Below are 22,413 nucleotides of genomic sequence, written 5' to 3' on the forward strand. Positions count from 1 at the left end.
CATAGGGAATGTTCTTGTATGTTAAGGGTATATGCGAAGGCAGTGTGTCCTTTCGTTCATGGACATTTCTATCAGATATACCCGTATAATTAAGCCTATCTAAGATACTAGAGAGTACTGTTGGTTATCTCTTATCAACTGTACATGGGTTAGGTCTTGAGCAGATTCATATCTCCAGCACACTCCACGGCTAGCCAACATTACGCATGTTTAAACCCCCCCCCCTCCTGTCACCCCCTATGGATCCCTAGCTTTAAAACTCAACCAACAAGCAGTTTGTACTTCTCTTAATGTCATACATCTCTCATCCAATACCAATTTTTTTTGACTATCTGCATCTAATTAACCTCCAGCACTTGATTAATTTTTGAATAAATATAAATGTTACCTTGAGAGCGGCTAGATGATGTGTGACAGTTCTCCCAACTCGTTTGTCATTACAGAATGATGTCATCTGTTTAATCCAAGAGTCACACTGCCGTAAAACTTCATCCTTCTTCAAGTAAAAATGAGCTTGGATTACCTGCAAGAGGAAACACTGATAGTTTATATAATTGAAACATTGCCATGTTATGTAACTTAATAAACTTGTTTAAATTCTTATTTTCATCTGAAATGGCACCTAACAAATAAAATTAATTATCATCCAAAACTAACCCTACCCTGGATCACTCTGGATATATCACTCACAACACAACCTGGCTCTCTCTGGAAATATCATTCAAACCTAACCCAAACCCAGCCACTCCCAATATATAATTCAAAACTAATCCTACCTGGGTCAATACAGATATATCATTCAAAACTAATCCTACCTGGGTCACTACAGATATATCATTCAAAACTAATCCTAACCCAGCCACTCCCAATATATGATTCAAAACAGATATATGATTCAAACTAATCCTACCTGGGGGGGGGGTAGATATTTGTATATACCCTTGGCATTGCATTGGCTTACACCCTGCATGCCTGTCCATGTGAATGTACCAACCTTACAAGTACATTTCTATGATATTTTGTTATTCTTACAACCAGTAACTTGACATTTCTTTTACAGTTTCCCATTTCCTACATCAATTAATTCACATCTGATTTACCAAGCAGTAATTAATCAGCCAAGCAGTAATTAATCAGACACAACTGTTTACTGACCTCCTTGAAGCAAGCAGGGGGGTGTCTGAGCATTTCCAGCATTCCCCATTTGACAGTTGCCTGCATGATATTAGCATCATATTCACGAGAGCTCTTGGTTCCAGAGACAGTACCCCTAGACCTCTCATAGCCCGGCTCGTTGAAGTAAGGTTCAGCAACCAATATAAGAGATTGAATAGACACCAGCACCTACGATGAAATTCAGGCAATTCAAAATAAAACCGTTTCTTATCACTTCCGACATTCAAAATGTAAGAACTTAGGTTTACTTGAAGACTCTGTGTTCTCTATGCCCAATCAAACTATGTGGCACACATTAATCTCTCCTCACTAACTGTCTATCACTTATACCCTTCCCACCTTTCTAATAATCACTTGTATCGATTGACATGTCACTTCTCTGTCTCTCAGACAGACATACTACCACTGTACCTTCCAAAAGCAACTTTCCAACAAGACTAATATTTGGTCACAAACATGATTCTTTCTCTACAATATCGCCTGCATTGACATGATAAGGGCCATACGGATATCAAGACCCTGTCTGGGGTCCACACAACAGGGATGAGCCTGGGGTAAAAAAAAATCACGGAACTTTACAAAATATGTGGTATAGGCTCCAGTTTGTGTATGCTACAGTGTGTTAGGATAATAGTTTTTGTCACTGAGGTAGAAAAGAAATCACGAATATTCCGCGAATTCCCGGAAAAAGCTCATGCCTGACACAAGAACCAAATCCACCAGGGCAATACCATTAAAGACCTTACCTGAAGAAAGCTTGAGGTATCCCCGTTCCACTTCTCCTCAGGTCTACCATGCCAAGTGTTTAACACACTGAGACAAACCTGATAACAAATGTGAGATAGTAATAAAAACTATATGGAAACTGGAAGCCACCTAAACACCATAGCCAAACTCAAAACATAGTAAACTCATTTAGCTTATCAAGACTTCAAAACATAAACATCTTAAGCAGCTTCCTTTTATTTGAAGGACTGTTGCTAATGATGAATAAATGTGTCTTATCACTCTCATGTATTCCAATAGGCTAAAAAATGGTGCATAAACCTGCTCAGTCTTACCTATAGGCAAAAAACAAACTCTAATGTATAAATAGTAAACAGTGCAAAGAAGAACAATGCACAAAGGACACTTGTGCAAAGTAGAACTTTGCAGTAGTATTATTTTAGGATATCTCAATACATTACAATCTACAGTGACATAATTTGAGCCTCAATACATGGTTCTGACATACTAGTCTACACAGTCATGCATGTACTCCTCACATGTAAGTTATACAAGTTAGTTTCAGCAGGATTTAAAGCAGTTACCTATGTGGAATGTACACCATCAACTCAGCTATACAAGCTAACAAGAGCTCACATTACACAGTTTTATTGATACAATCAAAAATGGACAGAAGGGACATTTCACATGAAAAAGATCAATGCAGGTATAGAATTATAAACACATGTTGAAGAGAGCTCTAACAGTAGTTGTTTATCCATGTCATATTGATAGCAAAGCTCTGTTAAACCAACCTTTCCATCATTGTAGAGATTGGGGTTGAACCTAACACTGTGTTGGCCAGTGGTCTCCAGATTGACCAACATGGGCGACTTTGGATAATCACTGGGAAAGAAGACATCAAACTCAAAACAACCTAGGGAGTAAGGAGTCTCACAAGGACCAGTGATTAAAACCTGAAACCATAAATAAGAAAAGAATTAGTTAAAGTACTGGCTAGCATTCAATACACACCCTAAGGAGTAAGGAGTCTCACAAGTACCAGTGAACAAAACCTACAATAATAAATAAGGATAGAATTAGGTCAAGTACTGACTGGCACTCCAAACACACCCCCTAAGGAGTAAGGAGTCTCACAAGGAAATGTGATTAAAACCTACAATGAGAATAATGATACACTATTTGAAGTTATTGACTAGTTCTTAACAAATAAACACATATTATACTGCCAATTTACTACAGCAACTACATAGTCACACAACATCCAATACAAGAAGCCTTCACAAAATTTGGTCACAACCTAACTTTGTAAAGTTCAAATGTGGTTGGCATAACACATCAAAAATACTAATTAGTTTGACCTGTGCATCTAGAAGGTATTGGGTACATCTTTTACAATCTTCTTCTCTAATTAAGATTAAAGATTAAGATATTGAAACAAATAAATTAAGACATCAAATTTCTTCCAAACAAAATGACCGAAATGAGAATGTGAATACTGAGACTTTTTGAGATTAGTTTTGAGACTGTTTACCTTCATGACATCAAGACGATCTTCATCGCATCTCACAAAGACTGTAGAAGATGAAGAGAGTGGTAGAGAGGTGGAGAGGGTGACTGCCTCCTGCGCCAACCTTCGAGCCCTGCCAGCATTCTTGATATTTCCAGCAGATTGGACCCTCGAGGCAAAATGATGGGACAGGTTGAATTTAATCTTACCATCTGCATCCTCTGTGATCATCTCAAAGGTATCTATAAAAGAACAACCAGTGTTACTCTCACTGATAACAATACAATGATGAATGATATCACTTCAATTTTAATAAAAGGGACCATCATCAATATATTATGACTACGAAAATCCTTCAGGACCATAATCACTGTACATCAGTATTTGAAACAGATCAACTGTTAACAAATGATATGTCAATGGGAGTAAACTGTTAACATATGATGAGAGTCAAAGTAAGCACTTTAATTTTCATATGAGATGACATGTTCACAATTAGGTCAATAGCCAAGTATCTGGAGCAGTGACTTACCAAACTGAAGTTTCTTCATGATTGCAACATACTGGTCATCCTTGGATTGACTAGACCCAGCACTAGCTGCTCCTTCAGATGACATGTACCCATCTCTGCCATCAATACCACCTGAAAGAGTAAAATAGTAGATAGGACCTGATAGAGTAACAAAACAAGTATTGAAAGTAATATCAAGTTGTGTTTGTACCATGATGTTATATGTAGGTAACTACAACACATGCTCAATACCTGCTGAAATCTGTTTCTGTTGAAGCAAATACAAACACTCTGTCTTGGCCAACATCACTAACATTGTGACCTATATAGACATGGTTTAATTTTATGCAAAATATCTTATTACTGCTAACTGGTAGGGTTTGAACACAACCTTACCTCATCTGGAGAAAAAGCAACTTCGAAAAACCTGCTTAGCTATTTCTCTGAGAGTAAAATTGCAGTGATAACTTACTACTTTCAAGCCCAACTAACTGGTAAGGCAACTAACTTGACAGCTGAGAAAAACAATTTGGAACATTAGAAATAAATTGCAGACCAGAACCAAATCATTCATACAGAACAATGCACAAGTTATTCAGTGCATATGGTGTCCATAAACCTAGCATTGCATATTCAGTATTCACAAGACTTAGCTTAATTTAATTCCTTCTATTGAACAATTCATGAACATGCAGCAGCTTACTGACCTTTCTTTTCTCTGATTAATTGCTCTACGGTGGCCCTGACCAGTTCCAAGGTTTTGTTTATTTCTGGGATGAGTTGAGCTAAGCCCTCTGTCTCCTTCTCATCTGTTTCATCCTCTCCTTTACCAGACGACTTTACTCGTCTGCTGGACGTCTTTCTCTTGTCTTTCTTGGCTTTGCTTCCATTCCTGGAAAGAGACCCGCAAGGTATTTATCACTCTCAACATAAGACCATTCTATGATAAACATCATTATAAACCTGGTGATAAGGACACCTTAGCCAGTTTAAATGCAAGAAAAGAATCCACTCACCCAAGTTTTGAATTGTAGACATCCACACAGTTCTTCATTGTTTCCAATAAATTGAGTAAGGTGACATCACTGGTATTAGCAGGGGCATCGTCTTGATGGATGAGGAGAGACGAGAGGCTGGAACTACCAGCCAGGGCTCTCAGGATCTCCAGTACTGAACAGTACAATGGCACATGCTGGGCCATGTCAAGCACTGGACAAATAAAGATATAATGAGAGATTCACTTAATACATTGGTAACCTGAGTAATAGATATCTTCAGTACTGAACAGTACAATGGCACATGCTGGGTCATGTCAAGCACTGGACAAATAAAGATATAATGAGAGCATTCACTTAATACATCAGAATCTGAGTAATAGAAGCAAACAATTTGTAAATGTTTGCGGGAAGAAACTCTACAGCTTAAACTGTAATATGATGGACATAACTATCATTATCAACCCTAACAACAGATACAAATGAGAACATTGGATGTCTGCTATCTATTGATCAGCTATTGATCTTAACCAGATAATCAATAATCTGAGTCTGATCCAATAGATATATGATGATTGCAATCATATATCAGACAGGATCAACATGTTATGACTGACAGAGATCCCAAAAAGGTTACTTAGATGAGATGACTGGTGTGAGTTGACTTACCTGAGTCATTCCTGAGATAGGATGAGATGGCTGGTAGTAAGCAGGACTGTTTTAGGAGCTCTACCAGGACAGTTGGGAAGATACTCTGTTGTTGGTCCTCACTAAGGTCAGGGGTCACCTCCAGGAAGGTAGTCTCATTATCCCAGTCATGAGGATAGATGTAACCTGAGAGTACCTGTACACAGGAACGAGTCAAACAGGAAAAAGAGAAACATTAACACCAAACCTGTATCTAACATGCAACCAGCTGACTAATCAGTAGTGAATCTTTTACAGCACTGCTTAGTTATGACCCACCCATGAAGTTCAACCACCCACACCTCAGCAGTATTTATGGGTGTTTTGAACCACACAAGATGTACTGCTACCCACTAGTCAGCAGCATGTTATAAATGAACAAGTATTTTGACCCACCCATGATGTCAGGCCATCCACACCTCAGCAGTATGTTATAACTGTATGAGTTTTTTGACCCACCCAAGATGTACTGCTACCCACACCTCAGCAGTATGTTATAAATCTAATACTTACTCTAAATAGACATGTGACATGCTCTTCCTCTGCTCTCTGCCTCTTTAAAGCCTCCTCAGCATTCCATCCTGACACTGTAGACCCTGTACCAAATCCTGTTCCCTTGGCCCAGTAGCTCTGTGATTTCTGGTCCTTTAAACCTGCCTCTACTCCAAGGTTGGTAGCAGATGGCCCCTTACCATTTTTCAACTATATGTAGGAAAATAAATGTCTGTTAACCTTTGACAAATGAAAGAAAACCCCTCTAAAGGATACTCACTGACTGAAAATGCAAACCAAGGACACCAGAAGTCACAGCATTACCTTTTACTTTATCAAGTATCTAGCACTGTTCATGCTAATGGTAACACTCCTAAATAGTTTATCAAGGTCTACCACTGTTAATGCTAATGGTAACACTCCTAAATAGTTTATCAAGGTCTACCACTGTTAATGCTAATGGTAACACTCCAATGAGACTTTATCAAGTATCTAGCACTGTTAATGCTATTGGTAACACTCCCATATACTTTATCAAAGTATACACTGTTAATGCTGATGGTAACACTCCAATAAGACTTTATCAAGGTCTACCACTGTTAATGCTATTGGTAACACTCCTAAATACTTTATCAAGGTCTACCACTGTTAATGCTAATGGTAACACTCCTAAATACTTTATAAAGTATCTAACACTGTTAATGCTATTGGTAACACTCCCATATACTTTATCAAAGTATACACTGTTAATGCTAATGGTAACACTCCAATGAGACTTTATCAAGGTCTACCACTGTTAATGCTATTTGTAACACTCCTAAATACTTTATCAAGGTCTACACTGTTATTGCTATTGGTAACACTCCTAAATTATTTATCAAGGTCTACCACTGTTAATGCTAATGGTAACACTCCTAAATACTTTTTCAAGTATCTAGCACTGTTAATGCTATTGGTAACACTCCATATACTTTATCAAAGTATACACTGTTAATGCTAATGGTAACACTCCAATGAGACTTTATCAAGGTCTACCACTGTTAATGCTATTGGTAACACTCCTAAATACTTTATCAAGGTCTACACTGTTATTGCTATTGGTAACACTCCTAAATACTTTATCAAGGTCTACCACTGTTAATGCTAATGGTAACACTCCTAAATACTTTATCAAGTATCTAGCACTGTTAATGCTATTGGTAACACTCCCATATACTTTATCAAAGTTTACCACTGTTAATGCTAATGGTATCACTCCAATGATACTTTATCAAGTTCTACTATTAATGCTAATGGTAACATTCACAGATCTTCATCGAAGGCCTACCACTATTGATGCTAATGGTAGCACTCATGTGATACTGTATCAAGGTCTATTATTAATGCTAATGGTAACAATGCCATGCAACTTTATCAAGGTCTACTGTTAATGCTATTGGTAACACTCTCAGATCTTCATCAAGGCCTACCACTATTGATGCTATTGGTAACACTCCTAAATACTTTATCAAGGTCTACCACTGTTAATGCTATTGGTAACACTCCCATATACTTTATCAAGATCTACACTGTTAATGCTATTGGTAACACTCTCAGATCTTCATCAAGGCCTACCACTGTTAATGCTAATGGTAACACTCCCATTATACTTTTTCAAGGTCTACTATTAATGCTAATGGTAATCACTACAATGATAAGAGGCTGATGTTGGGGTACTACCTCAGTGAACAGGTTTGATTCTCCTTTCATTGGACTTTGATGGCTCAAGACTGCCAGGCAGGCCAAGATGAGATGTATACTGCCAGTCTCCAGACACATCTTCCTCAGTACCACGCCATCATCAGTAGCTAACAGGGTGTTATTTAATAGACTGATCAGGGCAGTAAATGGCAAGGTAGGTAACGAACTGGCTTCGGGCATAGAGAGGATGTTATCTAGGAAAAGATAAACCATTTGAAGAAGATCACTTTCAATCCTGACACACTTTGTTGGCACATGATTATGATTAGCTTTTACATTTCTGGGAATGACCATTGGCCATGAAGGATTTGGTGCACACAGTAAAAGAAAGTATGATCTTCATTTAGCAAAAGCACACGCCTTCACACTCTCCCTTTTCTATTAACAAACTCCCTCAGACTGATGCAAGGGAACTATGAAGCTGTAAGGTCTCTTAAGTTGAAAAAATGAAGCTGTGTACACATGACTGAATTGAAGTATGAAATGTCTACTAACTTCCATCTTTGTCCTCATTAACTCCTAGCATTAGCCTCAAGAGGAAGCGAGCCTTCTTTTGTTCTTTGAGGAGCACCTCTGCATATCCAGGTAGTCTCAGAAAGAGACCAAATGCAGCCAAGGAGTGAGGGGGTATAGTGGCTGGTCCGCTGGGGGTTAACATGGGTTTGACAGGCTGAGTATCTTTCTTACTGGAATTCAACACCCCAATAAGAGACAAAGAAGTATTGTCAAAGATCTGGAGGATAAGAAAGAATGAAAAATCAAGGAGTGTGAAAGAAAAAACAATCCAGGGATAGGAACACACACACAATTCCAACATCCCTTAGTCTCTGTATACAGCTCTCTGCTAACATAATGTCGTTACTGATCAACAGATAAAGCTTTTGCATTCACCTTGAAAACTCCCATATGGCAGCACATGATGTCTTACTAAGGAATCCCAAGACAGTCATTTTATCTCTTTTTCATGTTCTGCAATGGATGAAGCCATACATAACTGTATGGTTTTTATTTTTTGTCACATTTACTTTCAATGATTTGATACAGGAGGAGCCAATAAGAGCATTGATGGGGTTTGAGGTTAGTTATTTATATATTCTGTGTATGCATCCATCTACTTACTGCATCATCTTTGGGGTCATCTCCAAAGAGGTCTTCTTCGATCTTTCTCCCAGCCAAGCTGGTGTTATACTCCTTATTCAGAGACTGCCAGCTTGACTGATCAAAGGCCATCTGATGGTAGGCGTGTGGTAGGTGCTCTGCCAACAATGCCAAACCCCCTAAACTAGCAAATACCTGCAAGAAAGAGGGCACCGTGGGGGTCTCTATCAAGGTCTCTTGAGAACTGCCTTCTCCAAAAGAGGTGTGACCTGTTAAAACGAGAAGTCAAATATATCACATGACCCAAATTAATGAAGATGCTGTTACCATTCTTCTTCATAAATAGGCATAAACATTTATTCAACTGCCCTGCATAACACCATCCAAAGATGTTTCTCTGATTATAAAGAGGCTTAAAGTTTCATGAGTAGTATTCAAGAGAAAATACATATATTACTATTATTGAAGAATGGAGATTCCATTTTACCTACTAAGCCATGATCACGTGTAACACAGTACAGCAAATATAATTTTTGAATATGACTTTCATGTGTTTGGAATACAAAGGGCCACCTGGTCTGCTTGTAGTGACACTTTTGTCAAACATTCAATAAATAATTACAATAATATATCTTCTAACAGAACTTGCCTACTAAGAACCATTTCAGACGATCTGGCCCAGCGATGACCGCAGTCTCCAAACTTTAAGGATGACTACTGTCTCTCTGTAAACACAAAACTTGAGGCAAACATTTCAGCTAAATGATAAAAACTTTAACTTGTAAGGGATTGAACATATCAAACACTGGAGCGGCATGTCCCGTAACTTACCATTTTCCTGAGCTTGAAGGGTTTTAGAGCTATCCGTTTTACATGTCGATGTGTTAGGAGACTGAAAGATGACACCAAACTGGATTGTTGAGAATCCTTCCTCCATTCCATGGTGTTTCAAGGCTGTCACTACTTGTCCTACGGTCATCTGTCCGGGTATCTGCAGACCACTAAGATACGGATGAGAGAGTCCTAAGGTGGGACATGCTAACTGTACTGTTTGAGCTGCTGCTGAAGATGATGATGACGATGAAGATGTGATTTTATCTTTTCCACTCTTTCGGATCTTACTGCTCTTCCTCTTACTCTCTCCTGCTTTCCTGCTCTCCTGCTTCTTTGACAGACCTGCTGCATTGAAAGTTTCTTTCAGTTCTGTTTCAAAGACTGACTTCTTATCCGGCCCAAAGTGCACCATGACGTAGGGGGAAGTCTCACTGTTCTCCCCACTCTTTGCCAGCTTGTCAATCTTTTCTAGTTCACCTTGTTGATCTGATTTTACTGATTCTACATATTGAGAACAAACACAAAGACAGTGCATTTTTAATATAACATACATACATGCCTACATGGTAGTCACATCTTAGCCCACTTACATCCGTACTCTAACCTGAACCAACTAAACAATTATTATACTCCTCCCCCCCCCCTCCACCCCTTCTCCTGGTCCCCAACTAGCCCACTAAGGGCACTAAATGTTCATATCACACCACTACCAAAAGCAGAACACTTAACATCATTACCCTTAAATATACAATCTATCTCACAACTCCACACTTGATCAAGTACACATTTACCCCAATAACAAACAACTTACATCATTACCCTTAACTATACAATCATTATCTAGTTTGATTACATATTTAATGTAATACCCATGATCAGGTATGTGATGACAGACACCCCATTAGTTGTTTCAAGAAACATATTCTTCTTAAAGATGTTTTGCAATCATCTTACCTGTGACCATTGCTAAGAGTTCGTCTGACTTGGAGCTTAACCTGACATCCAGCACCATGTTCTTCTTTCCCACGCCATACATCGGGTGAGAGATTTGCTCTATATCTGCTACATTGTTCCTCTGGAGGTAGCAGGATGCGGAGAGAGCCAGGGATATCCTCTCATCCTCTAACATCAGTCTTAATATCAATCGCCTTAAAAATCCTGAAAGACATTTCTTGCTGGCAGATTCTTCCTGTCCACAAAGTTCATCACATATATTCTGAGCCAGTAACTTCTGGTTACTGGAATGACACACAATGCACTTATCAAAGAAGTCCAGGGCAGCATTCTCAATGGCCCCATACTGCGATATAGACAAAACGGGACCTCTCCTATGTGATGGTGTGGAGAGATTCAGCAGAAGTGATAACCTATTGAAATGACAGAGCACTGTCAACATTGGTGACCAAAACACACTCCCTTCTGGAGACCCTAACCAGTTCTTCACAGAGGGCTCGTTGCATAGTTCTGTAAAGAAATTGAGGACTGGAGTAACCAGATCAGCTGTGAGGGTGAAACTCCTCTCAGAGTCACCATCATCTTGTGAATTACTGAGAGGTGATCTAGGGGAACTCCTTGGATTGTCTAGTAGTCTGGCTTTAACCTTAGATGAATCTGTCAGTGAATCACCCAGCTGGGGCATGTCTCTTCGGAGTATTTCATGATTACAAAAGTCAGCCAGGGCATCGGCTAGTCTTGCTAGAAAGCCTGAAGCTATCAGCCTCTCAACAGCCCCAGGAGACTGACTGGCCAAGGCCAAGGTGGTGAGGTGGACTTCATCTACCACTAGATGACCCCAGTCATCAGTACCCTGGGCTCCATCATCCAATCCCAGGTATATAGCAGCACCTTTGGAGTCATCTGTCAGCTGGGTCAACTCATCCTCCTTGTTGTCATCTGTATAGAGAGCAGAGAGGCAGTCTAGCAGTCACCATAACGATAATAGATAACATAACATACAAAATAGGATCATAAATGAGGAATAATGATGCAAGCAGTGCAATGTTTGAAAACACCTTATCTAGATCACTAAAACTTGTTACACATACTTGTACAAATGGAAGAACTGTTAACTAGACCAACAACACATAAACATCACTGACGTATTAACTTGTACATCAACAACACATAAACATCACATATTACCTTTTAAATCTTATTTACATCGAATCTGATTTTGGGGTAGCATGAAGAGAAACTGAATTAATAAATGGAGGCCTTTATAATTCTTGGTTCCTCAGGAAGTAAAACATACAGCAAGACTTAATTTACAAATGCCTACATGTGTTTGCAACATCATCTATCATTTAATATCTCACAAGCATGCTTCCAATTATATTTATTCACTACCATAAGTAACAGGTTGGTAGGCCTTTTAAAAACTTTTTTCTACTGTCCAATTCTCAAAGGGCAAGGGAATCTTTGGCTAGAAAAGCTTTGAATCCCAATCTAGCAGATGAAATCTTTGTACTTCAAAATGAGGATGTAATCAATCACAATGAAATATTAACACAAAACTGGAAAGGTGATGTAAAAGCTAGATGAGGTTCTCAAATAGTAACATCAAATGTGCTGTGCTCTACCAACTGATACCCTCAGCCCTATAATGATGCTGATTCCTGTCAATCAACTCAGCACAAGATCAAGAAAAGAATGAACATCTTACTGTTTTTAGTCAGGCTCTGTTAACTGAGACCTGTTTATCACTGAGCACAAAGTGTCAATGTGTTTACCTGTTAATGATCCTAACGCGTTTGGTATCTTCTGTATTCCCATCCAAAGCAGCAGTGAGTCGTAGAAAGCAGTTTGTACCTGACACATTGCACTCAATACATAGTCTACCGCCCTCTTTAGGGGTGAATGGACTGGTAGGACCATTGACCACTCATAAACTGAACTGCAGGCAAAACACATAAATCATACACCATCAGTGATAGTTTAACAAATCTCTTAGAAAGCCACTTTAAAGAGAATTCTCAAACAAACTGTTTTTGATGAAGCAAACTGCACAATTCATGAAAACTATTATTACATCTTCACACCAACTAAGATATTGAAAGAATCAACACAACAAACCAGACAGTTATCCAAGCAGCTTACATTATATAACTGTTTACATATATTTCACAATAATCAGTTTCTCCTAAATTATTAAAAGTATCCACAAATTATACAGACACAGTTATTCCAGGTTACTTGTTTGAAATACTTCTTGCAGTTCCTCTTCTAGACAAGGTATTAGATGGATTTAACCGAAGAGAGTTAACTTACCTGAAGAGTTCCTTGGTTAGGACTCCAGAGAGATCAATTTTGGTTCCTTGTGTATGAGTGGCCCAGATGACAGAGGCCACACAGTGTACATGGGTAGCAGCAGGGTGCAGCAGGCCATATTCAGATGGTGAGAGAGTTACAGGAGCCCTACTGTAGTTGCTATGACCATGTAGAGCCACTCTTGCTGTGTCACCTACCCAGTCTAACAGTGCTTGAACTCTAATGGAGAAACAGACAAAATGGTTTGAATCTTATTCTCTCTTGTGACCTAGCCAATCAAAGTCATCAGTCTACCTGCACAATACAATCACAAAATGAGCTGAACCTCATCACAATACATTACTGATCAGTGCTACAATTACACCTAGCCACCAATACTGAAAGTAACCATCCTGACCATACCAAACCATCCTGACTCAACCTAAGCACACACACACTGAACCTAACCATTCTGACTGAACCTAAGCACACACACTGAACCTAACCATCCTGACTGAACCTAAGCACACACACTGAAACTAACCATCCTGACTGAACCTAAGCACACACACACTGAACCTAACCATTCTGACTGAACCTCAGCGAACACACTGAAAGTAACCATCCTGACTGAACCTAAGCACACACACTGAACCTAACCATCCTGATTGAACCTCAGCGAACACACTGAACCTAACCATCCTGATTGAACCTAAGCACACACACTGAACCTAACCATCCTGATTGAACCTAAGCACACACACTGAACCTAACCATCCTGATTGAACCTCAGTGAACACACTGAACCTAACCATCCTGACTGAACCTAAGCACACACACTGGAACTAACCATCCTCACTGAACCTAAGCACACACACTGAACCTAACCATCCTGATTGAACCTCAGCGAACACACTGAACCTAACCATCCTGATTGAACCTCAGCGAACACACTGAACCTAACCATCCTGACTCAACCTAAGCACACACACTGAACCTAACCATCCTGATTGAACCTCAGCGAACACACTGAACCTAACCATCCTGATTGAACCTCAGCGAACACACTGAACCTAACCATCCTGGCTGAACCAAGCACACACACTGAAGCTCACCAAGACTGACCTATAATTTAACTTAGTTATCATACTGCATGGTCCCTACAACCCCAATAACTGAACCTGTTTAACTATTATAATGATATGCAGCAAGCAGTACATATGATTGTCTTCTCTCACCTCTCTTTGGTACCACTATCTGGAGTAAGACCAAGCTGTGCAATGATATCTACACCAGAGAGCGAAGGCTGACACCGTAGTCTTGTCACTAATCCTGATGGAACACCTGAAAGAGGTATATGGTAACATGTAATGGACCTGAAAGGTTACCAGCAATACTTCTCCATATCATACATTATTGCAATTATCTCCTTCCTGATGTGAGTGATCATCAAGAATGACATCATAACAGAAAGCACTGTACTTGTAAAGTATCAAGTTTTAAATCAATTTCACAGCAGATAAATAATGTGAAACTATTCAATTGTTATACATAGCAGGCTTTACTGGATTATGAACTAGCCTTCAGAGTGACTGCAATATTTTGCAAGACCCTGGTAAGTTCCTATCATAGTCGCTAGAGAGTTGTTGCTTCTAGTGTCCATGTGTTACTTACTTGTAATCAAGTATACAAAGAAGTCTGTATTGAATTTTGTGTACGTTCAATGAATTAAATAAGTGTTATTACTATTGAATAACTATTCTTACTGTTCAGTACACCTGATTATCAACTACAAGTAAGGTATTACAGGAACCTTGTCATCAGCTAACATAACCCAAATGAAACAAGAAAACTCTTAGAGTGTCGTACCTCTACTGGGAGCAGGGAAACAGTTCCTGAGTAACATATCAAGGATGGTCAGGCCAACCTGAGATGATGACAGCCCCAGTCTCAGGAGGATGGACTCAATGTCCGCTCTATAAGGGTAACCTTGGGGAATAGTGAGGAGAGCAGAACATGTAGCTAGCAGGCCAGGAGCTTGAGCTGCAACTGACATTAAATTCTGAGGAAGCTCTTGAAGAGGTGAGATTGTCAGGCAATGTTGAAGAAGTCGAAGCCATCGTACACTGCAAAAAGTAACATGTGATGAAAGTGATACGGTAAGATGAAATACAACAGTGTAGATGTCATCTACTATTAAGCAAACAGGAATAAATGTCAAAGGCTGTAAAAAATTAAAAAGATGATTCCACTGAAAGAAGAAGTGGATCACATGTTGCAGAGATCTATACAGCATCATTCTTTTGACTACGCAGGCCAAACCACCTACATTACAATATTTATCTTGGGAAGACAAAGATCAGATTTACACTAAGTACTCTAGGCAGCATGGACACTGTCTTCAGTTCCATAATAAACTTACCATACTTGTACAGAGTCTAACGGTGGCTGGGTACCCTTGCTGTTCCCTCGGGAACTATCAAACACTGGCCGTCCCAAGACTTTGATTCCAGAAAGATTCATAACAGAGGAATCTACTGGCTTCTTTAGTCGGATGATGATGGCCTGAACCACTTCTGGTCTGGCTAGACAGAGTCTGATTGTGACTAAACTGCTGATGGTTACAGGAGAGCAGACAGGAGAGAAGATGATACCATCAGAACTAACCTCTAGAACAATACCACTGGGACATCCTGCAAACAAAGAATGATATTATCATTAGCAATACTCCATCGCAAACTAGTCTTCAATAGCAACAACTCAATGCAAAGACCTGTCTTCAACGCAACAACACCATTCACAGACTAGTCTTCATAGCAACAACTCAATTCATAGACTAGTTGTTCATAGCAACAACTAGTCTTCATAGCAATTACTTAATTCATAGACTAAGTCTTCCATAGCAACAACTCAATTCAAAGACTTGTCTTCAAAGCAACAACTCCATTCACAGACTAGTCTTCATAGCAACAACTCAATTCAGAGACTAGTCTTCATAGCCACAACTCAATTCAAAACTTGTCTTCAAAGCAACAACTCCATTCACAGACTAGTCTTCATAGCAACAACTCAATTCAAAGACAAGTCTTCAAAGCAACAACTCCATTCAAAGACTTGTCTTCAAAGCAACAACTCCATTCACAGACTAGTCTTCATAGCAACAACTCAATTCAGAGACTAGTCTTCATAGCCACAACTCAATTCAAAGACTTGTCTTCAAAGCAACAACTCCATTCACAGACTAGTCTTCATAGCAACAACTCAATTCAAAGACAAGTCTTCATAGCCACAACTCAATTCAAAGACTTGTCTTCAAAGCAACAACTCCATTCACAGACTAGTCTTCATAGCAACAACTCAATTCAAAGACAAGTCTTCATAGCCACAACTCAATTCAAAGACTTGTCTTCAAAGCAACAACTCCATTCACAGACTATTCTTCATAGCAACAACTCCATTCACAGACTAGTCTTCATAGCAACAACTCCATTCAAAGACTTGTCTTCAAAGCAACAACTCCATTCACAGACTAGTCTTCATAGCAACAACTCAATTCAAAGACAAGTCTTCATAGCCACAACTCAATTCAAAGACTTGTCTTCAAAGCAACAACTCCATTCACAGACTAGTCTTCATAGCAACAACTCAATTCAGAGACTAGTCTTCATAGCAACAACAGTGATCATAGACTAGTCTTCCATGACAACTCAACTCACAGACTAGCCTTCCATAGCAACAACTCATATCCTCGACTAGTCTTCATAGCAACTACAATATTCATAAACTAGTCTTCATAGCAATAATTCAATTCATAGACTAGTCTTTCATGACAACAACTCAATTCATAGACTAGCTTTCCATAGCAACAACTCAATTGATCAACTACTCTTCATAGCAACAACACTTTTCATAAACTAGTCTTCATAGCAACAATTCAATTCATAGTCTAGCCTTCCATGACAACAATACTATACATAAACAAGTCTCCATAGCAACAATTCAATTCATAGATCCAAGACAACAACTCAATTCATAGACTAGCCTCAAACCCAACAACTGAAATCATAGACTAGCCTCCATAGCAACTGCAGACTTCAAAGAAGCCATCCAATAACAATGAATTCTAAGTCTTAACCCTCCAAAACCATTTTCTAAGTTTTCATGGAAACAAAAGTACTGCTTGGTTTTAGTACAGGCAGCAATACCTTAGTCCATATTCACTTTACCTACCAATGCCCATAACGCTTTCTTTTTTAGTGAATCTTTATGACATCCTTTAAGACTGTACTTACTTCCTACACTGGTAGAGCTTAAGTTGATGTGTACTTCCTCTAGCAGAACTGCACAGGGGAGATTGATAGCCATGTCATACCAAGTCTCGTTAGGGTAGAAATGATAGGACCAGGCAGTTCTTGACCGCCGAACAGAGGTGGTGTGGTGCAGCAAGGACTCTGGATGAGTGGTGTTTAGATTACCTGATGTGACCGTACCTATGGCAACAAACAGAATGATACATCATCAAGCTTAACAATCAGTTTCTGATGTCACTAGCTGAACAAGATACAAACATATGACTGATGTCACTAGCTGAACAAGATACAAACATATGACTTATGTTACTAGCTGAACAAGATACAAACATATGATTAATAATGAAGTAATGCCCTTCACTTGAAGCTAGTCCACTTGTTAGTCTTAACATCTTCCAGAATTACAGTTAAAATTAAAACATTCAATTTCTTATATTATCCTTGAATAGTAACAGTCAAAGGTTGTGGTTGAGATAACGGGGAAGCTGTATTTCAGAATGATTTGTTATCGCTAGCATGAATCATAATTACTGAACCAACCCTTATGGATACTATGGCTGATTGTCTACAGGCTGCATGTAAGTGGTAAGGCTTGTGAGACAATTATTAATTTTGAATGAATTCACTTACAAAATGGTGCAAAGTTGACCAATCCAAACTGTTTCTTTGAGTCTTGAGTCTTCTTGGAGGCAGCGGGTGTTTTGGTTGGAGCAGATTTCCTTTTCTCCATTGTCCTCAGAGTAGAGGACACCAGATCCATTGATGATTCAACAGACACCCGACTACTCTGGACAAGATTGGAGCAGAGTATCTCTATGCCACCTGAGGAAGGATTAATACAAGAATGTCAACGACAGTATTTAACCCACCGGACATATGCATTTATATCTGTTTCCTAGGCGTACCAATGGATACATACGTGAATAATATATGTCAATAATAATGTCTTTTGAGGGCCTTCACATTCAACTTAAATTTATGTCACAAATAAGGACAAGAAGCAAGTTGTTTTACGTACCATATTCACAGAAAGTAGCAAAGGCTTGCAAGTCATTCAGAGCTGACCTGAGAAACCAAAGAAGAGGTTCCGAGATGTGAGTAGATCCCTTCTGATCCTTGAGGTAGGCCAGGATACTGCGGCCCACCATCTTCTCTGAGAGGGCCTCCCTGCTGATGGTCATCAGGAGCTGGTAAAGTTGACTACTGACAGAGTTCACTGTTCCTATGGTATCCCCGCTAGTTGCTTGACTCAGACCATACAGCAGGCTAGACATCGTCTCCTGGGAGGACAAAACAAGGTCTACGATGCTAAATGAAGCTGCTTTTTGTTGACCAGATGATGATGATGATGATGAGGCGGAGGCGGCTGCTGCCCTTTGTTGCATCAACTCCCCAGAGCGTTCCTTGTCATCATCACTAATGGAATCCGTCGAGTATAGACCTTGGTTTGTTTCTAACTTATAAGTATCCGTAAGTGATGCAGTCATCCCTTGATGTACCCTCTCCATCTGATCCTCTAGGGACTTTGCTGATGAGGAATCTAATTCATGTTTCAGTTGTTTGCTGATGAATTGCAGCAACAAACCCAGTAACATATCTCTGCTGCCCTCACTGGACAAGATGATGTTCTGTCCTGCCTTGGCTTTCGGTGTCTTATCAATGAGTTCAACCAGTTTGGAATTAAGTGACGACTCCCCAACACTCTGTAGAGCTAAACGACTGGGATTTGCAAAATGGCACTGGACAAGCCTTGAGACATGCTTGGCAATGGTAAGTACCACATCAGAGTCTGATGGTAGCACATCCTTGTCAACTGCAAAGTTTAGCAGCTTCACTTGAGCATCCATTGGGCCAAAGCAACAGTTTATGGCACCGCTAAAGAAAAGAAGAAATCAAATCAACATTTTATGGCACCACTAAAGAAAAGATGAAATCAAATCAACAGTTTATGGCACCACTTAAGAAAGCAAATTAACACTTAATGGCACCAATAAACAAAAAAAGAAAGCAAATCAACAGTTAATGGCAACCCCATTTGTAATACATCTTTGGTGAACTCTGTGACATGGCAAATGCAGTTGAGCAAAGAAAGAATGAAATTAAAAACGGAAACAGACCCCTAATTGACATTGGTTACATTTCTTGGCATGTTCAGACAAGTAGCAAATGTTTTCAGGGCAATCAGTCCAAGAATTACACCTAAGTATTTACAATGATGTGGATCAGATTTTCAGAGACTCAAATTATGTTCAGTTTAGTCAACAATGTGATACTACGTAGGCTGTGCGTATCTCTTCCATTCATCCCAATGTTGCTGCTATGTGCTAAGTATGACCAGCTCTATCTAAGCATCCTGCGGTCAATGTTTTCAAGATTTACAAGAAATTACATTTTTTTAAAAAGCAGAATAAAACACAACTAAAACTTATTGTAAATACCTCCAAGTTGATCAAGAGTTACAAATTGCTTGAATGAAGCCAATTGTGTTTCAATGTTAAGACTCCTTGGAAAACACTACTCTTGATAGAGCACTGAATATATACTTTTAATTTGTGACATCAATGTCACAGAATATATTTATGTCTTCTGGAAAACCTGTTTTTTAAACAAACATCACATGGATACAAACTGTAACATCAATGAGTACATACCATTTAAAGTGATGAGTAAATACCTTAATATTGATAGATACTTTCCATAACAGTAATGAGTATATACTGTAACATTAATGAGTACATACCATTTAAAGTGATGAGTAAATACCTTAATATTGATAGATACTTTCCATAACATTAATGAGTATATACTGTAACATTAATGAGTACATACCATTTAAAGTGATGAGTAAATACCTTAATATTGATAGATACTTTCCATAACATTAATGAGTATATACTATAACATTAATGAGTACATACCATTTAAAGTGATGAGTAAATACCTTAATATTGATAGATACTTTCCATAACATTAATGAGTATATACTGTAACATTAATGAGTACATACCATTTAAAGTGATGAGTAAATACCTTAATATTGATAGATACTTTCCATAACATTAATGAGTATATACTGTAACATTAATGAGTACATACCATTTAAAGTGATGAGTATACACTGTAACAATGATGAATACATACCTGGGTTCTACCAACACTTTTATTAGCTTCAGTAGCCTCTGACTGATTGTGATAGGTGACTTCAATAACAAGCAGCTGAGGAAGTTCCAAAATGCTTCTGCAATGGTTGGACCCACCTGAGAATGATGAAACAAGATATTATCATACTGGCATTAAAAATCACCCGCCCCTCTAAATAAAGTGTCTTTGGAGGTAAAATGGAATACATTTATAAGGTAATTAAAAATCACCCACCCATCTAAATAAGGTCTCTCTGAAGGTGACATGGAATGCATTTCCAATTACATATCACCCCCCCCCCCCCCCTCTAAATTGAAGTCTCTCTGAAGGTGAAATGGAATGCATTTACAAGGTAATTACAAATCACCCACACCTCTAAATAAAGTTTCTCTGAAGGTGGCATGGAATGCATTTACAAGGTAATTACAAATCACCCACCCCTCTAAATAAAGTCTCTTTGGAGGTGAAATGCAATGCATTTAAAAGGTAATTACAAATCACCCACCCCTCTAAATTGAAGTCTCTCTGAAGGTGAAATGGAATGCATTTACAAGGTAATTACAAATCACCCACCCCTCTAAATAAAGTCTCTCTGAAGGTGGCATGGAATGCATTTAAAAGGTAATTACAAATCACACCCCCTCTAAATAAAGTCTCTCTGAAGGTGGCATGGAATGCATTTACAAGGTAATTACAAATCACCCACCCCTCTAAATAAAGTCTCTTTGGAGGTGAAATGGAATGCATTTACAAGGTAATTACAAATCACCCCCCTCCCCCCTCTAAATAAAGTCTCTCTGAAGGTGACATGGAATGAATTTACAAGGTAATTACAAATCACCGATCCCTCTAAATAAAGTCTCGTTGGAGGTGTTATGGAATGCATTTACAAGGCAAAGGGGGGCTTGGCTTACCTGACTCTGATTGGTGGAGCCAAAGACATCAAGAGCACCACCTTGTGACAGAAACTTGAGCAAGACATGATGCAGATTAGAGTCAGCTACCAGAGCATCGGCAGTGTCAGAATCATCTGGTATGGTCTGGTTTAATACCAGTGTGAGTGTATGGAAGAGAAGACACCAGACAATGCTAGGAATGTGTCCCAAGGTTAGAATGGCACTCAGTATGCTCCTGCATGCCATGGGTGTCATTGTTATCCGAGGTGCAGCACCACTTGCACTAAATACCATTTCCATTGGTTGTCCTGGCTCTGTGACTGTAGTTAGCTGTAGCCACATCTTCAATGCACTCTCCACACTGTAGCGACCAGCTGAGAGTCCAGAGAAGACTTTTTGGAAGCACTGTTGTAGCAGTTCCTTGGAGGGGACAACATCGACAGCAGCTCTGATGTCTTCTGGTATCACTTCTGCTGAGTTCTCCATGTCGTCATCACAAGTCTCTGACACAAATGTCTGTGCAATGACCAATGCTTGGTGCAGATGGTGTATACGAAGGAACCATTCAGCACCCATATCTAAGCCCACCTCTAACCTGGCATCCATCCCCGATGATACCCGTGGCATGACTACACCATGTCTATCGATGACCTCCACCCTCTTCAGATCACCGAGTTGTTTTGACTGTTTGCCCAATACTTTGCCCATTAATGCCTGTTTGAGATAGGCAGTGCTGTATGGTGGCGCCATCTGATAGACAATGTTTGGACTAGCAGAATGCTTGGTACTACCAAACATAAATTCCTGATCTGCTAAAGTGGAGATATCACTGGGAAGGTAATCATTACCACCACTGGCAAATAAATCTGGCAAAGATATAATGTATGAGAATACAGTATAACACAAGCACACTTAACCCACTAGGAGGGTAATCATTACCACCACTGGCAAATAAATCTGGCAAAGATATAACGTATGAGAATACAGTATAACACAAGCACACTTAACCCACTAGGAGGGTAATCATTACCACCACTGGCAAATAAATCTG

At 39.2% G+C, this 22,413-nt stretch overlaps 1 protein-coding gene across 3 annotated transcripts in view; it reads right to left on the bottom strand.

The window, feature by feature from the left end:
- Positions 1-22,413, bottom strand: part of LOC139972078 (dual E2 ubiquitin-conjugating enzyme/E3 ubiquitin-protein ligase BIRC6-like) — a 55,868-nt gene that overhangs the window by 1,830 nt on the left and 31,625 nt on the right. For all 3 annotated transcript variants that reach the window (XM_071978991.1, XM_071978992.1, XM_071978990.1), the window contains exons 32-56: positions 21,381-22,228; positions 20,467-20,582; positions 18,344-19,200; positions 17,956-18,147; positions 17,308-17,505; positions 15,438-15,708; positions 14,885-15,141; positions 14,254-14,359; positions 13,037-13,255; positions 12,499-12,662; positions 10,724-11,662; positions 9,767-10,270; positions 8,957-9,204; positions 8,333-8,570; positions 7,817-8,031; positions 6,119-6,307; positions 5,588-5,762; positions 4,940-5,132; positions 4,631-4,815; positions 3,945-4,055; positions 3,437-3,654; positions 2,697-2,858; positions 1,923-2,000; positions 1,156-1,344; positions 389-523 (exon numbers count right to left, since the gene is read on the bottom strand). In XM_071978991.1, the coding sequence (XP_071835092.1) occupies positions 389-523; positions 1,156-1,344; positions 1,923-2,000; positions 2,697-2,858; positions 3,437-3,654; positions 3,945-4,055; positions 4,631-4,815; positions 4,940-5,132; positions 5,588-5,762; positions 6,119-6,307; positions 7,817-8,031; positions 8,333-8,570; positions 8,957-9,204; positions 9,767-10,270; positions 10,724-11,662; positions 12,499-12,662; positions 13,037-13,255; positions 14,254-14,359; positions 14,885-15,141; positions 15,438-15,708; positions 17,308-17,505; positions 17,956-18,147; positions 18,344-19,200; positions 20,467-20,582; positions 21,381-22,228 (7,007 nt within the window). The remainder of the gene's footprint in view (positions 1-388; positions 524-1,155; positions 1,345-1,922; positions 2,001-2,696; positions 2,859-3,436; positions 3,655-3,944; positions 4,056-4,630; positions 4,816-4,939; positions 5,133-5,587; positions 5,763-6,118; positions 6,308-7,816; positions 8,032-8,332; positions 8,571-8,956; positions 9,205-9,766; positions 10,271-10,723; positions 11,663-12,498; positions 12,663-13,036; positions 13,256-14,253; positions 14,360-14,884; positions 15,142-15,437; positions 15,709-17,307; positions 17,506-17,955; positions 18,148-18,343; positions 19,201-20,466; positions 20,583-21,380; positions 22,229-22,413) is intronic.

Source organism: Apostichopus japonicus, chromosome 8 (genome assembly GCF_037975245.1).
Source record: "Apostichopus japonicus isolate 1M-3 chromosome 8, ASM3797524v1, whole genome shotgun sequence".
NCBI classification, from domain to species: Eukaryota; Metazoa; Echinodermata; class Holothuroidea; order Aspidochirotida; family Stichopodidae; genus Apostichopus; species Apostichopus japonicus.